This window comes from Oryza glaberrima, chromosome 6 (assembly GCF_000147395.1).
Source record: "Oryza glaberrima chromosome 6, OglaRS2, whole genome shotgun sequence".
In the NCBI taxonomy this organism is placed as follows: Eukaryota; Viridiplantae; Streptophyta; class Magnoliopsida; order Poales; family Poaceae; genus Oryza; species Oryza glaberrima.
In genome coordinates, this window is record NC_068331.1 from 25780789 (window position 1) to 25798417 (window position 17629).

The following is a 17629-nucleotide window of genomic DNA, read 5'->3' on the forward strand; positions in this document are numbered from 1 at the left end:
GTTGATTGCCCCTGTGAGCTCTTTTTGTTAGTGCTAATGTTTATGTATTATATCATGTAGTAGATTCATGTCTCCAGGGACCAGGAGTAGTTAGTTGTTCAGTGGTGCTGAAGCTTACATTCGCAATTAAGTTGTCTGCTGAAATGAACCAATGGACTGTTGACACTACCTGTCTAAGATTCGTACCATTTTGTGCAGTGTGACCAACAAGCTGCTGAAAGGCCTGACATGAGTCCCTATCATGATGATTTATTCAGCTATAAATCTCATCCTTCTGGAAGTAGGCCTGGGTTATTTTATATCGGAAGCCATCATGAAGTTTTCAGGTAAAGGTTCTTGTACCAAATCTCCTTTTTAACTGCAATTCTTGGGCCACCTTGATTCTTCAGCTACTACATATAGGCTCTGTTCGTTCTGGGAAGATATGGGAGATTGATTCCCGTTTTCTGCGTGCACGCTTTTCAAACTACTAAACGGTGTGTTTTTTGCAAAAAAAATTCTATAGGAAAGTTGCTTTAAAAAAATCATATTAATCCATTTTTTAAATTTAAAATAGTTAATACTCAATTAATTATGAGCTAATGGCTCACCTCGTTTTACGTATCTCCCCAATCTCCTCAATCCCCTTCTCCTCAAACACATCCATAGTCATCACACAGGACATCTACCAACACTCCTTTGCTCAAGCACTAACTCATGTCTACTAATTTCATTGCAAGATTTGATTCGTGTTAAAATCATCTTTTCAAAGTACGTCTTCCACTTCATCTGTGAGTGAATTGCAATTTGCAAAAGCAACTAGCCAGCCAAGCCCATCATGATCCACTGTCCAAAGTTCTCGTGACCCAAAGAGGATTCAGGAACTTTCACAGGGAGTTGCTGAGCACTGCATGCACTAGGCTTTACGCCTTTTTCGCTTTTGATTTCTTATCTGATAGATTACTTTGACCCGGAGAGTGAAAAATTCCGGATCAAATGGGCCCAAAGAAGAAAAGGAAAGCGTAGATGCTAAATGGCATTTGCAGTTTGGAACCAGGGGCGTTTTCCATCGTCGGTGACGTCTTTTGCTTTGCTCCGTAGACGCACGCAATCATCATGGCTTCGTCTGCAAGTGATCCAATCACTTGAATAAAGTCGAGGCGATTTCTGAGCCACCAACTTGGTGATTAAATTTTGGATTATCCAAAATGCTCATGTAAAAGATAGCATTGAAACGAGTCCAAAGTCCACAAGATTATGATTATATATCGACGAAAGGAGAATCTCTAATGCCACGTAGAGGAGCAGAAAAAATCCGAACCGTGCAGACTCGTTTTCTCTGAGAGGTCAGGTGGCATTTTTTAAATAATCTGATGAGGCGTTAAGGTTTGGTAAACTTCGTTTTAATTAGAGTTTAAAGAAAGGCCAGTTGGTGATTTTTTAAGACTAAACATCAGTACATATTCGTGAGCTATACGTTAGTGTCTACTACCCCTCTGAGTCACACACGGTTGAGCTGAAATTGAATAGACTGTTCTTGATGAAAAATAACAATTTTGCTCTAGACAAATTTTTTGTGTGGACGACATGACAAAGCAATTAAAAAATTTTCATTTGCAAGATGATGATTGCAATAAATTAATTAATGTATGAACCTCCTATATTTCCATAGTTTGACAGTCGGCACAGTGGGCAACATCAGGAGTTGGTGCTTCAGATTCCTTTTTCTAAAAATAATTACAAAAATAATTGCGTGCTGCGAAGTTAGTTTTTCCTATCTATAGCACTAATCAAATTATGAAACCTGTCACTTGCGATATCATTCGACGAATGTCTGCTTCATATTTGCATGCATGTGACAAAACTACTGCGTGCTGTGGTTGTTTAATTAGGCCTGCATCTTACTCGTACTTAAGTACTCAATCCCAATATTAATTACCTGGTTGGTTGATTTGATTAGTCAACCCTAGGAGGAGGATAAGGATTGATTGCCTCTGGAGATCTGGGTCTGCTGGTTTGTCATGGTCTATAGCACTTGCAATTAAATACTACTTCGACACAGCACTCTGCAATAAAATTTCGTAAAGATATGCCACTTGTGAATTGCGTTTCTCCATCTCAAAGTACACCACCCATTGCATTAGGTAAGAGAAAATGATATTAATTGCAGTACAAATCAATTACATGTGCATGCTGTTTAAGTCAAGATGTACCGGATGATCCACTCGGTCAAAAACAACAATTACCAGCGGATTTTACCTATCAAAAGACATATCACTATCGATGTCCTACTAGTATATATGTCATCACGATCGACTAATAGTGCAAACGAGGTCGAGCGTGTCTACACTACCTTTAGATGTCAACATTTCGTACTATCGAGTAAACGTCCGCACTTATTAAAAAATAAATTAAAACATTATTACGCCATTACCGTGTCGAAATTTTACTGGTGCCTTGACTCGCTCACACTGTCACACATATTGGGATCGATGACCCCTGAATTTTTTGTTTTGGAGCTAGACGACTTGGAATTGCAAGCTTTGCAAGTCATAAAAAAAACATGAAGATGGAAAGAACCACACATGTTAGTGTTAGTGTGACACTACGAGAGAAGAGAAGAAGAAAGACCCAAAACCCCCGGCAAAAACAGCCAATGCCAACACAGGCCGCACCCACATCACAGAGAGGGAAAGATCCTCCTCAGCACGTGCTTCCTCCGGTCCACGCAGCACTGTGCACGAAGTGGACCAGCCGCGCCACGGCGACGACGCGAGCCCGCGCCACGTCAACCGGGGCCCCACCTGCCAACGTGAGATGAGACGACTCGGACGAGACGACGCCGCGGCCGCCATAAATCCCCAATCATTGGAAGCAGTTATTACTCGGGTAAATATCATGTAAAACGAGCTAATTATTAGAAACTTTAAAAGTTTTGTTTTACACTCCGAAAAATAGATATGAAATACATTCTCATTAAATTTGTAATCCAAACTCAATTTTATTTGAGAGAAAAAATGGTAAATTTTAGACGTGTTTACTATTCATATCAAATTTATTTTTTTGTTTCACTCTGATACAAAGTGAAGTTTGAACTTGATATTTGGTGATGAGAATATATTTCACATATACATCTATCTATAATAATTTTTTTCATAAATTTAGAAAACTTTTAAATATAATTTCCACACTTTTTAAATACTTAACTCGTTATCGCTGTATATGTAGTAACTCGTTATTCATCCATCCATCCAGCGCATAGCATTTTTCGCATTTCTCTTTTCTTCCTTTATTTTTTCCTCCTTGTCGCTGCCGTTGCCGTCGCGAGGCGCGGGGGGGCGCCCACCTTTTCTACGGCGTCGTTGCGTGCCCGGGGTTCTCTTCTTAGCTGCGTCTGCGTTGCCAGCCAGCCTCATCTCCTTCCTCGCTTCCGTCCACTTCTCCACCACCACCTCTTCGCTCGCTGACTCGCTCTCGCGCTCGCACACATCGCTCTCGCTCGCTCTGCTGCTGCCGCGCCCCGCCGCTCGCGCTCCGAGCGGGGAGCATTGCGTGGCGTGGCTTGGATCCGGCGGTCTCGATCTGATCGAGGCGGAGGCTTGCGCTGCGCGGCGGATGGTGTGATCGGGGGAGGCGGCGATCGATGCGGGGAGGTACGGTGCGGCGTGGAGGTGGGGTTGGGTTGCGGGCGCTGGTCGTCGTCGCCGTCGCCGCCGTCGCCGCCGCTGCATTGGTGGTGGCGCGCGCGGACACCGCCGCCGCTGACGGTAAGTTGGTTCGTGCTTTGACTTGGGTTTTTTTTTTTTTTGGTTTTGTTCGGTTGGTGTCGATACGGGGAGACGACTCGGATTCCTCGCTGCTCGTGCTGTTCGTGTGGTGCGTGCTCGCGTGCGTGCGTGGGGTCCGTGGGTTTCAGTTTCGTCGAGATGAGCAGGGGGAGCAGGGGGATTGGTTCGTTCTCGTTGTGCTCCGCCGCTGCAGCTGCTTGCAAGTTTGCAACTGCTTCGAGATGAGTCCATGGTTCGTGTTGTTTTCGCTGTTATTTTTTTTAGCCGCTGCAATTAACTGTGCGTGGTGAGATTGTGTCGGTGGCGGCGCGGGCGTCGTGGGAATGGATCATCGGTTCTGTGAATTGGCCCGGTTCGACTCCATCATTGGGATTGATTAGTTTTTGTCTTGAGTTCAGCACAAATGCCATTTGGCAAGGCGGTTGTGGCATGTTCTAATTCGGATTAATTGATGTTCTCTTGCTTGATAAAGCAATCTGGCTGTCCCTTTCGTCTGGGATAACGAAAGGAACTTTTGAGGCCTGTGATGATGTGGTGTCGTGTGCTTCATGTCTTATCATCCTCAATAGAAATGGGAGAAAGACTGAAAGAGATGGATTGTTCGCATTCTGGATTGGTGGAAACAGGATAACATGCAGGAGAAAACATTTGTATTGGCTATGCAAGTAATAGCAGAATGGACACCTTTAATTGCCATACTGATGAACAACTGAACATAATGAAGGGGGTAGGATATGATCATAGGAAGGGAATAATGTAAGTGATAGGTGTATGTTGTTCTCATTGAGTCATTGTGATGTGCACATTACTCAATTTAGTTAGGTTTATGCTCTAAAATCAGGGACTGAGCAATTTCTTTTCGTGATGTGCACATGTTATTCCTGCAATTGTTCTTCATGTGTCCTGCAATTTAGGTGATTTTGTGGTCCTCGTAGAAAGGTGCACACTGTTTTTCTTTGTAATAATGACTTCTTTATGTTTGCCTTAACTTGTGTAGTCTCTGCTATAAATGGATTGTACATTTCACTGGGGTCGCCAAAACTTCCTGGATGGTCGGGGAATGGCGGAGACCCCTGCAGCGAGCTTTGGCAGGGTGTTGTATGCACCGGCTCAAGTATAACCTCAGTGTATGTTCTTCATTGCGTTTTCTTTTATCTCATGGAAATCCTTTGTTTTGTTCTCATATTAACTCACCGTTTGTAGTACGATGAATGCTGCAAACTTGGGGGGTCAGCTTGGTGGCTTAGGGAACTTCACCTCCATCGTCACCATGTAAGGGAGTTGAAGTTGTAAAGTTTTTCCACAACCATCGTAGTGTCTGTCAAAACTAGAAGATTCTAGGATTTCTTTTTTGTCTGGTTGAATTAACTCTTTTTTTATGTCCTGGTTAAATTTCTCATTGAATTATTTATATGTTTGATGTAGAAATCTTAGTAACAATAAAATTGGTGGAACTATACCAGAAGACCTACCGGTTACATTGCAGCATATGTATGTACGATTGATCTTATCTATAGTTTATCAGTCTTTGGTATTATTCAATTGATCCTGTGATCTTTGCACTGGTACAGTTTTCTTTCAGCTAATCAGCTCACTGGAAGCATCCCAAGTTCATTGGCAAAACTTAAAAATTTGGCAGACATGTATATTCTCGCTTCTTTCCGCAGAAAGTTTATATACAGGCTAGTTTGTGTTGTAAATCACATATATCATTTTCCTTGTTTTCCCAGGTCACTCAATGACAACCAACTAAATGGGCAACTGCCAGATGCTTTTGGTTCACTCACTGGACTTGTAAATTTGTAAGATACCATTTCTGTACGTTTTTATGCCTTGGTGTTTGGTTGTTGTCTTAGTTTGCTGATGGTCAGTTTCTTGCAGGGATATTTCTTCTAACAACTTGACTGGTGTGTTACCACCATCTATGAAAAATCTGTCATCTTTGACTACATTGTAAGTGTACACCTATGTTTCAACTTAATTCCTATTACATTTCCTATCTTTCAACTTAATTCCTCATCTGCTATATCATAGGCACATGCAAGGCAATCGCTTGTCTGGGACTCTTAACGTCTTGCAGGATCTCCCTCTTAAAGACTTGTATTCCCTCTCTTCTCCATTATCACCATGTTCATTCAGTTTCTCTAGCATGTTATGATCTAAAAATTTGCAGGCATGCTAATTTTAGATTCTTTAATTTGGCTGATCTGTACATTTTTTTTTCCTAAAGCCTATGGTATCTTTAAAGAGTGCATGTGACTGTGGTATGATAATAACTTTTGGCTTCTATACAGTATAAAGTATATATTCTGTGCTTAACTTTGTTATGGAATCTTTAAAGATAACATATGGGACATACAGATCTACAGTGTTTGCAATCTATACACTGCAATTTCCATCACTGATGTCATACGTACTTATAAGTCCCTTCAGATTTGCACATAGGAATTAAGGTAGTCTATGAAATGACAATATGTTAACCATTATCATTCTATATTATTACTTTTTCTTAGATAAATTTAAGCTAACATCTAACTTCTCTGTTCTATGGTGTTTGGGGAATTTGGTGCATCCGTGCATGTAGACATGGGGTAGGAGATACATGGGAAAGGCAAACCATTTGTTGATGAAAATCCATTCATTTAAGCAATGACATAGCAGTAACAAAAGAAACAAATGCATACAAGTTCATAATTGGCTTATATTTAGAATAAAACTGAAAAGACTAAACTGACTTGTAACAGAAATCAGAGAGAGTAGGTGTAGACAGAAATGATAGACTTTACAGTGTCATTTCTAGTAATGGAAATGGGAGGCTTTCACGCCTCTTGATCAAAAAAAAAAAAGGTGGAGACAGTGTCTTTACAAAAACCATTAACTGAATGTTTTTTTTTTTGACGCAACTGAATGTTTCACTTGAAAAACGAATGCTTCCCTTTTTACTATTGTTCTGATAAGCACTCCCTAGCAATGCTGCTTCAATACCTTGACCATTTTTGTTCAAACAACTATGTTCTTATTGAATAGTTGATCTCATATCCTTTAACATGTTTACTCTGATCAGGAATATAGAGAATAATTTGTTTTCTGGACCGGTGCCTCCAAAGTTGCAGAGCATACCAAACTTCAAGTAAGATTTTTTTTCTTGTATTCAATTTCCTTTTGATGTCAGCCAGTTCAATTATAATCATTATCTTGTCTACCTTGACGTTATTTTATCTAATACAAGCTAAAAAAACTAATCACAACAATTCTGTATGGCTTGTTAAGTGACTAACATTGTACAAATGCAGAAAGGATGGGAATCCATTTAATACCAGTATAGCTCCTTCTGCATCACCACCATCAACACCCGGAGGACCAGCACCAACTCCAACACCAACGAGACCAGCACCAAGTCCGTCACCAACAGGACCTCCAACACCATCACCAACCAATCCAAATCTAGAACCATCACCACCACCTCCATCCTCTTCAGCCCCTCCACCATCTAGAACACCCTCAAACTCTTCTGATGGGCCAACTACTCGAGACAACATTTCATCATCTAAGAAACAGAATTCATCAACCCTCAAAATTGTCGGATTTGTTTTTCTTGGAGTAGTGCTGTTCATAGTTACAGTCCTGCTGGTGATATTTTGTTTGTCCAAGTACCAAGAGAGAAGGTCAAGATATGATTATAACAGAAGTCAATTGGCAAGGGTGCATCATACAGTTGAACACAGAATCAACCCGTCTATAGTGCAACCAAGGGATGATGCTAAAAAAGGTAACTTATGTTGAATTCCCAGTAGCATAATATAGATTTCGGTTACTTTTGGCATTCATATGAAGTGTTATTTGACATGTTCAGATCAGCAAAGTTTGGCAGCTGTCCCTAAGAAGCCTCTTGAAAGCCAAAGAGAACACATAATTGATTTGGAGCACCCAAATAATTTGGCGCGCACAAATTCAGAACTTTTTGCAGTTGATCCACCACCCCCACCACCCCCTCCTTTCCTGCCATCATTCCCTGTTGAAAAAGTTACTGTAAATCCTGTTGTTCCTCCAGAAAAGAGATACATATCTCCACCAAGGATAAATAAACCAACTTCTGCCACTTCATTCTCTGTGGCATCTCTTCAGCAATATACAAGCAGTTTCAGAGAGGAGAATTTGATAAGAAAGAGTAGACTAGGAAAGGTATACCTAGCAGAGTTTCCTGAAGGAAAGGTGTGTGTGCTAACCACTAAGTATTACCTATCCTAATGAGAAGTGTGATGCATTATATTCAGTGTGCAGTTAAAATATTAACCATGATTCCTGCTATTCTGTGTAGTTTTTGGAAGTAATGAAGATTGACAATACTAATGGAAGAATATCAGTAGATGAATTTCTAGACCTGGTTCAGCTTGTCTCGGATATCAGGCATCCTAACATCCATGAGTTAGTTGGATATTGTGCTGAATATGGGCAGCGGTTACTTGTGTACAATCACTTTAGTACAAAAACACTAGATGATGCACTTCATGATAGAGAGGGAGTTGATAGTACACTCTCATGGAATGCTCGCCTCCAGGTTGCTCTTGGTTCAGGAAAGGCCTTAGAGTGAGTAAAATTATGGTTCTATGTTTAATGTAATCCATGTATGGCTTTCATTTTTTCAACCTTTGTACTTCCTTTCCTGTAGGTATCTCCATGAAAGCTTCCAGCCTCCAATTGTGCATCAGAACTTTGAACCGGCTAATGTACTCCTTGATAATAAATTTTCAGTGCGTGTTGCTGAATGTGGACTAGAAAAATTGTTGGCATCAAGTTCTGTCACTCAGGTAAGATACAATATGTGTGATAAGTTGTTCCATGTATTTATTGAAGTGCTGAAGTTGCCATAGCTGAAGCATTTAAATTTAGAACATGTAAAGAGTGATTTACATTTTATAGTCCTTGAGGAGGTACAAACAGGTCCTTAGGTGTGACTAAGCTTATTGGAAATTTCCTTAAATAAACCTTACTAGAGAATTCTTCTCTACCCGTTGGTTGGAAATAATTAAATTTTGATTCACTGGCAATTACTTTTACTATGCTGCTAGACTAGTTGATGCCATGCTTTGTTGTTTGATCACAAATGAGTAGATTTAGCTAATTTAATTTTGCTAGGCAGTGAAGAAATCATCTTGTTATGTTGATGGAAATGACAGCTGGTGCACTTACAGATTGTATGTTCTTGTTCCAGTTGGCAGATCGAATGCATTCACTGTTGAACTATGAACCACCGGAATCCCGGGAATCTGGGATAGTTACAGAACAAGGTGATGTTTACAGTTTTGGAGTAGTGATGCTAGAAATTCTTACTGGGCGTAAACCATACGACAGGTAAGAAAAATTTAAAGTATCATTCTCTCATGATGTTTGATCAGGAGTTCAAGAGCTGTCCGTAATTGTTTTAGATCAAAATTTTAGTGCGAAACGAGGAAAGAACTATTTGATTAACATGCCTGTTTTATCCTCAAAAAAAATTTCAGTTCACTCCCACGTGCTGAGCAACATCTTGTTAGATGGGCCAATTCTCAGCTTCATGACATAGAATCACTGTCCAGGATGGTGGACCCTTCTATACAAGGGCAATGTTCTGAGAAAGCACTGTCACGCTTTGCTGACATAATCAGCGGGTGTATCCGGGTAATTGATGTGTATTTTCTTCATTCGTACTGGAACTGCATTTGCAAGCATACTAGTATTACGCATGCACATGTTCCGATGCTTTACATTCTTTGCACAAAGCGTTTTGAGTACTAGGGATCATGTGTAAAATCTGAAACTTTCCTAATGGAGCAGGAACCACAATTCAGGCCACCAATGTCTGAAGTTGTCCAAGACCTAGCTAGAATGGTAAATGAAACTGGTGAGGAATCGGAGTAACACAAAACAAAAATCAAGGACATACAGATCTCGAGCGCCTGCTGAGTTGCCTGTAGATACTGGGAGGAAATTCTTTCGGCACATTCTGGGGAGAATTCTGGCAAAGAACATTATTTTCCCTAGAGCAGTATACACTAACACCATAACGTGTGTCAACTTGGAGCCACATTTACACAGGAAAGGATACTGGAGGTACAGCCAACATGTACTTAGTTGTTGCAAATTTGAAATTGATGTATTCTTTTGCAGACATGATATTATATCATTACCCCCTTCTTGTAACCAACATTCATGATTTGGTTCAATTTTGTGCCATAGGGCTACTTTCTTGCTTGTGTTTCATGTTATGTATATCGTCTGTAGACCTGGGGAAAAAGTGGCCCGGCCTTCATATTCTGTAATGATCTGTTTTATTTGCTGCAAGATCAGAAGTTTATGTTGGATTCAGGAATCTGGACACCGGTAAAATCTCTGGCAAGGAGTATCTAGTGTCGTGGACCTGAGCTATGGGCCGAGCTGGGCTGGCACAAGGTATGTTATGGGCTTGTGGAAGTTAATTACGGTCCATTTCTGACCTTGCAAAGGTAGGAATAAGTTCACTTTCTGACCCTCAAAAGTGATCGAAATCTAATCCGTGACCCTAAACCACAAAACCGGATATCTCGACCCCCCAACTCTCAAAACCAGTGTAATTTGACTCCCTCGGCGGTTTCGTTGATGTGGCGTCTACGTGGCAATGTTGACTCGGTCTCATTTCCACGTGGCGTTGATGTGGTGCTTAAGTGGCATTAGAAATAAAAAAATATGTGTGGGACCCATTTGTCATTCACCAAAAGTATGGGTGGGACCACTGACAGGTGGGGCCCACATAAATCATCCTCTCCTCATCCTCCCCCCTCTCTTTCTCTTCCATTCGCTGTCCATGCGCTGGCAGGCGGGCCCAGCTCGCCAGGAGCTTCTTCCACCTCTGTCCGTCATTTGTTCATCTCTCCCGTGGAACTCAAGTACTGCCACCTCCGTTGATCTCCCTGCCCTATTGTTTCTCCTCCAAATTAATTGCAAAAATCGATTCCTTGTGTAGTGGGCATCAATTTCCCCAACAAATCCCACTTAATCCCGCACTAAATCGCCCCCAATCGATTTCTTAAACCGGTGTCTTCAACAGGGAGCTCCACTGTCGCCGGCGCTGTTTTCCGTCCGTGCGGTCGACCTCCTCCCCTCCGGCCTATATAAAGAGAACTCCGAGACATGCTCTTTCCCATCTCCTGCATCGCGGTGGAGATTTCATAATTAACAGGTGGTTTTCACCGTGCTTTTGTGGTGAATTTGCACTGGATGGCTGATTTTCTTTTTTTTTTTTTTGATTTTATTGGTGGGTCACGAGTCATGACACTGACCCTCTCGGCGGCTACGTGCATGATGCTGACGAGCTGCGGCATGAAGCATTCGGCTAGGGCGCCCGGGCCGCAGCCAAAGCGGAGCTCCGTGGCGGTCCAATCCCGTCGGGCTCCCAGGCCCAGGGTTCACGCACTTGCATGTCCGGTCGATCTCGCCTCCAGCGGTGCCGGCGCCGACCTTCGTGGCGGTGGCGAGCTCAGCTCCCGCCGCTGCTCCAGCCCGTGCTCCCCGCGGCCGGTGGAAGGGGAGAGAAAAGGAAAGAGAGAAGGGAGGAAGAGGGGAGGAAGAAGAAAGAGAGAGGATGACATGTGGGGCCCACATGTCAGTTGGCTCCACAATTTTTTAGTGTGTGAATGATAAACGGGTCCCACGGATACTTTTTAATTTAAATGCCACCTAAGCGCCACGTCAACCCCACAGATTAGGTCAACACCACCATGTCAGCGAAACCGCCCTCCAAAACCACATAGAGAGTCAAATTGCACCGGTTTCAATAGTTCGGGGGTCGAGATATCCGGTTTTGTGGTTTAGGGTCATGGATTAGATTCGAGTCACTTTTAAGGGAGTCAAAGTGAACTTATTCCACAAAGGTATTACTGGGTTGGCCACTTGGCCTGGATTAGGCTTAGCCGCTTAGGTTCAGACTTAAATTTGAAAATATACTGTTCATATTTTTTTTCTCAGAAATAGTCTTGATATAAACTTTTTGGCACAAATATATCACCGGTATCGCTAAACCGCTGCGCGAAACTGACATGGGCTGACGATACGGGCGGTCTCGCATGAAGAGGATGCGAGACCGCGCAGTGTCACGCGGCAGAGGTGCGAGAATGATTAATTAATAATAATTAGTGATTAATTATCCTAATTAGAAATTAATTAATAATTAATTAATCACTAATTAATAGCGGCAAGGATCGGTATCGCTACTTGAGTCTGCGAGACCGCTCGCTCTCTCTGGTTGAGTTTGCGAGACCGCTCACTCTCGCGAACTTGCTGCACGACACCGAGCGGTCTCGCGTTTTTATTGTGCGAGATCGTAATATCAACGGTATATTTATGCAAATAAAATTATAACCTGAATATTTTTGAGAGAAAAAAATTAAACGGTATATTTTCAATTTTTTTTCCTTAGGTTCAGGCCAGGCCATTTGCATAATTGTATTTTGAAAAATAAGTGCCAGCCAATTCTTCTATTTCTCCTCAAGGTATTTTTCTCTCTATAAACACATGCACACTCACCCTTATTAACGCACACTCTATCCTTAATGTGCATCTCTAAATAACCGGGCCGGCATATATCTTGAGATTAACGAATAACACACGCACGCTCTACCCCTAATGTGCATCTCCAAAGGAATGGGCCGGCATATATAGCTGTAAATATGAATACCTGCGTCAAATCTAGATATGAACTTAGGTGAGTTGGTTCCATCATAAGGAACTTAACCAGTTGAGCTATGCGCACCTTGCGTATTCTTTTCTATTAATAGGGTTTATCTTATATTGTTTTGCGGGGATAGGGTTTGTATTCCTAAGGCCTAATACAGATGTCGGCATGTTTAGTATGTTTAAACGAACTTGATCTGCTCCTACAGGAACTGAACTCGTCATAATGTTTTCTCCCCCGAGATTCATGTGTTCCAAATAATGTCTAACTATGAAGGTTTGTACTACTACTTTGGATCGTGGGGCAGAAGCATGGCCAACAATCCTCTACCCGTGTCCTTCCCCCACACCATACCCTGGTTGTTAATTGTGATGTTTATGGCTATCATACAATTTTATAACTTATTTTTGTTAGATTCGATCTAAATGTCATTAGTTGGTGTACAAATATTTCGGAACGTGCTTGTCAAGATGCACCCTTTCTTGTTAGGTTAATTTTGCATTCCTTTTCTTTTTTAAATTATTATTTTGGACTTCCACTATACCTTTTCTTTTCATATTACATGAAAGATGCACATGCACCACAATGTGCAGGCACCACACTTCAGTACTTTACACAGACGGGATATACGTTTCTCTTGTACTCAGATATGAATTCGGCTGGTAGAAATTGTTTTAAATGTGTTCAATCTTGGCTACAGACCTGTGTTTAGAGCTTCAAATCGTTTCCTCTTGAACCTCAAGCAATACCTAAGGCAGTCCATACGACAATCCAAAACTTAAATGATGCAAAATTTAAAAGGCAGTAAATTATTTTCTATGAAAAACTCTCTTGGAACTACTCCAATTTCGTGCGAGACTGACATGCTCAACCTGAAAACTGAACCACCCTGTAACTTCACAACCACGAGAGCTAGCTGCAAACTGCTTCAGGACAGTGACAAGACCTCTCTCCGGCCACAAAAAAAAAATCGCCAAATGCATGGTGATCACACGAGTCTGTGAAGAGAATTGTTGTGACGTCGGTTTTAGATCTAGAAGAACAGTTGATCCGATCATGCCATGTGGTTGGCCACAGCTTGTTGCATATAGTATCTTCCGTTTTAATGATGTTGGATGGATGCTTAGGCATGGGACCGATCGATACATGATATATGGACCCTTCGATTGATTTTCCCCTTGTTTTTTTAATTTATCTTTGCAATAATCTCTAGAATTGATGAGAATTGTTTAGGCCGGTTTCTGTGGCTCTCCTTGTTTGGTAGAAAAGCATTGTTTGGGGTTGATTGTATTAAGATGTGTTGTGCCATGGAACCATTCGATGGTATATTGGTATTATTACCACATGTGTGTGTTCATGTTGTTTTGGTTTTGTGGTTGCTGGTGATTTGCGTCGAGATTATTTGAGTGGTATGGAAAAAAAATTTAAAATTAATCGTGTTATTGACCGGAATTGCAAGATTAAGCTGATTAGGGGCGGATTTGCGGAAATATACTGGCGTCGCGGTTTGAAACAGCGATAGCGCGATATCGCGCTATGCGTGCGCGAAAGCGCCGGCGCTATCGCTAATTGGGAGTGAGGGAGCGCTAATGCATCGGTCTCGCGGTCGTAAAGCGCGAGAGCGAGGCGGTGTCGCGCTTTTGTAAAGCGATAGCGCGTCCGTATGATGCCGCCTGACGCACGTGGGAAACGAAGCGGTCTAGCGCTTTGAAAGCGCGATAGCGCGTGCGGTATCGCGGCCGGGATGCACAAGAGCGTAGCAGCGTGGGCCGACTGACGCCTGTGGGGTCCGAGAAATGACCGGAGCTGTCTCGCGCTACCGCTCAGCGAGAGCGTGTCGGTCTCGCGGTACGCGCGCGCGAGAGCGCCGGCGGTATCGCCCTTTAAAACCATGATACCGTTGCCGCGTGGTCCACGCCCCTAATCCATCTGCTAATCCTGGGAGGCGGCAGTGCAACAGCGACGGCTTCGGTCTCGCTCTTTGAAAGAGCGAGACCGCGAGCGATATCGCTCTCCCCGTGCGCGAGAGCGATTAGCTAATTACACTTTACAAATTGCTAATATTTCATGTCACCGTACGTACTTCCTCCGTCCCATAAAAAACCAAAGTAGTACTAGATTTTTTTTTTTGGGACTGAGAGAGTAAAAAGTATAATTTTTTCCCACCGTCCCAAAAAATACCAACGTAGTACTATATTCGTTTTTTTCGAGACGGAGGGAGTAGAAAGGATAATTTTTTTTCATATTTTTTTTATTATGTGTGCAACATATATATACATAAATGAACATGAGAAACATGTTTATATTGAAAATAGGCATAGATTATGTACGCGGCTACGAGAAGAAAAATAAATATCTTGGAATTTGCAAAATAATGATATCAGAGAAAGAAAACATATATTACCTATAGAAAAACAGAAATTGAATATATATTTATTAAAAATATATAAAGGAGTAGAGAGATCATTCGGGAGCAATTTTTACAAAGTTGACAAAGAATAGGAATTTAGAATATGTCATATTCACAGAGAAAACCACCTTTGCATATTCACAGGCTCGGTCTTGTGACAATAACCGCTTAGCGAGTTAACGAACTACTCTGCAGCACCGAGTTTATGAATTTGCAGGAGTAGGTCATATTTACAAACGGATGCTGGAACTTGAAAAAAAGAGTGGGTGTTAGAATTTATTAAAAAAATCACATTTGTATATTCACAGACTTAGTCTTGGGACAGGAACCGTATCGCGAGTGAACGAACAACATAGAGCGAGTTCACCAACTACTCAGTTCCTGCCTCAAGACCGGGCCTAAGAATATGCAACACAAAGTTGGAACCAGCAGAATGTTTATGAAGAAGAGATGTAGTTGTGTGCTAGGTTTGGTTGTTATTTATAGGGGATGGCAAGAAGCTACGCAGTTTCAATTATTGGAAAGAGACGATGGTGCATCGGACTGTTTCACTAATCAATTCAATAGCGTCAGACTGTTTCACTCATGATGACAATAATTGCAAAGCGACACCGTCACTTTCGGCGGCACATGCTGCATAACTGTTTGCTTTATTAATCACAAAGCGACGAAGTCACTTTCGGCGCAGCGCAGCAGAATCTTGAAAATTTAATTGTGAATGATTTGATGCTCTGGCGCATGTCTCGTGATTGGAAAGAGAGGATGCCATTTTAGGTGCGTATCATTGCATCTCTGTGAAAAGAAATTAGTGGGCAATTTAAGTCATAGTAGTAAAAAGTAAAAGTAATATGTAATTTTAACCGTACGAGTAACATAGAAACTGCACTATTAATTTAGTTTGTGAGACTATTATTTTTGTTAGCTCTCGTATGAAAAATTAATAGTTAACCAAAAATCATATGTGTTAACTGGCTACAAAATAGGGCATAAAAATATGAGATATTTATGAACTACGAAACATCGTACAAAACATGAAGAATAAGCAGTACAAATAAATAATGTTTATTGCAGTACAAATAACATGAAGAATAAGCCAAAATCACAGCAAGGTTTAGATATCAATGAAATTATCAAAGCTGGAGCAAACAACAATAACACAAAAAAAAAATCCAAACCTGTTGACGGTGCTTGCATATATGGAATTTCATTTGGATGCGAGGAATATTGACCAAATAGCCAATCAACTTGTTGCAACAAGTCCATATAACCCTGTACTCTACCACCAAATGACGTGCCTTGCATCCATATAAAATGTCACGGAGTTATTGTCTTAAGTTGAAGTGGGAATCATGTATGGCATGAAAGTGCCATCGATATATGTGTATGGAGAATGATGGCTGTGCGTACCACCGTAATCCATGGATTGTCCTTGCCATGGGTTGGTGCCATATGTAGGTGCATGCAGTGGAACCGACTGAGTAGGCCCTGTTAATATCAGGAAGTAAATAGTCAATAAGATTCATATACATGAAAAATTAATAAATTGAAATAATAAAAATATGAAATTAGATGTAAGGGGAGATTGACCGCCTAACGATGTAAACCCTCCTTGACTGATAAAATCTGCAGACATTTGGGGTATGGTAGGGATACCTTGGCTAGTCCCTGTATGTGCAATTAATTAGTAAAAAGTAAAATTACGAGTGGACATATGCATGCCAATATGGTACTGAATGTACACGGACATGCAAATGGTGCAAATCCTCCTTGCCAGTGTGAGGTTGGCACATCGAGAGCCATTTGAGGAATCATTTGTGGCCTAGCAGGAGGCATATGAGGCACGGGACGGACCATTCGCGTTCCCTCTGTCATCAATTGGAAAACATCATTTAGTCAGTTCACATAAACAATTGGGAAAAAAATAGCATATTGATGAGCTATCCCGTACCAGCAAACGACGCAAACCCACCCTGCCATTGAGAGGTGATGGGCGTAGAGCTATGTGGGGGTACCCGTTCCAGTTGTGCTGCGAACGTATAAATTAGTCTTTAATACAAATGGCATTTATTTTAGCATTCTGCAATAACGTATTTTACCTTGAGTTGAACCAAAGCCTCCTAGGCGTTCCGAAATTTCAGTGATTTCTGGGATAGTCGGAATAGTGGGTGGCTCACGAAACGAAGTTGACCTTACTCCTGCACGACCATCACTGGATCGTCGCGCGGATGCTGAAGGGCGGGCTGAGGTGGACGGCCGGGAAGAGGTAGAGGGACGCTCCGGCATTGGCTCGAACGTCCTTCTTGATGTTGCCGAATTATAGACGTCCGAGGAATGTCGACACGATGCGAGCCGCATGATTCGCTTTCCTTTTCAACGGAGGGAGTCGACCGCAGCCATAACTTCCTGGTTGGTACCCGCCATTCCATCTCTAAGCTTCTCCCACAATGTTTTCGCATCCCTTACTAACTCCCCTGCAATGTCGGTCTGCATGGAGCGTAGCAACAATTGTTAGAAAGTGGAACCCCATGTATAAGGACACATCGATGCAACAAAATATTTAAATGCTAGTAGTACCATCAAGTGAGCGGCGGGGGGGGGGGGTGCTAGCTGCATATCATATATTTGATCAATTGTTGGTGGACCTCGCTCGTCGAGATCCTCCGGTGCAAGCAGCCGGATGCGAGTCTGCGATGAGTACCAGGCCATGTATTGTTCGTAAGTGTTGTGGTCGTATGCCCTGGTCTCCTGGACGACATCATTCAAGGC

At 42.0% G+C, this 17629-nt stretch overlaps 1 protein-coding gene across 1 annotated transcript; it reads left to right on the forward strand.

Annotated features, from left to right (window-relative positions):
* The first annotated feature begins 3369 nt into the window (after window positions 1-3369).
* On the forward strand, window positions 3370-9998 carry LOC127777219 (protein STRUBBELIG-RECEPTOR FAMILY 3-like). The gene is made up of 16 exons (XM_052303778.1): window positions 3370-3746; window positions 4765-4894; window positions 4971-5039; window positions 5193-5258; window positions 5339-5410; window positions 5498-5569; window positions 5649-5720; window positions 5802-5867; window positions 6832-6897; window positions 7061-7536; window positions 7621-7979; window positions 8086-8354; window positions 8437-8575; window positions 8980-9119; window positions 9269-9425; window positions 9582-9998. Exons 1-16 carry the CDS (start codon window positions 3623-3625, stop codon window positions 9663-9665), a joined length of 2361 nt encoding a protein of 786 aa, XP_052159738.1. The 5' UTR covers window positions 3370-3622; the 3' UTR covers window positions 9666-9998.
* The last annotated feature ends 7631 nt before the right edge of the window (window positions 9999-17629 follow it).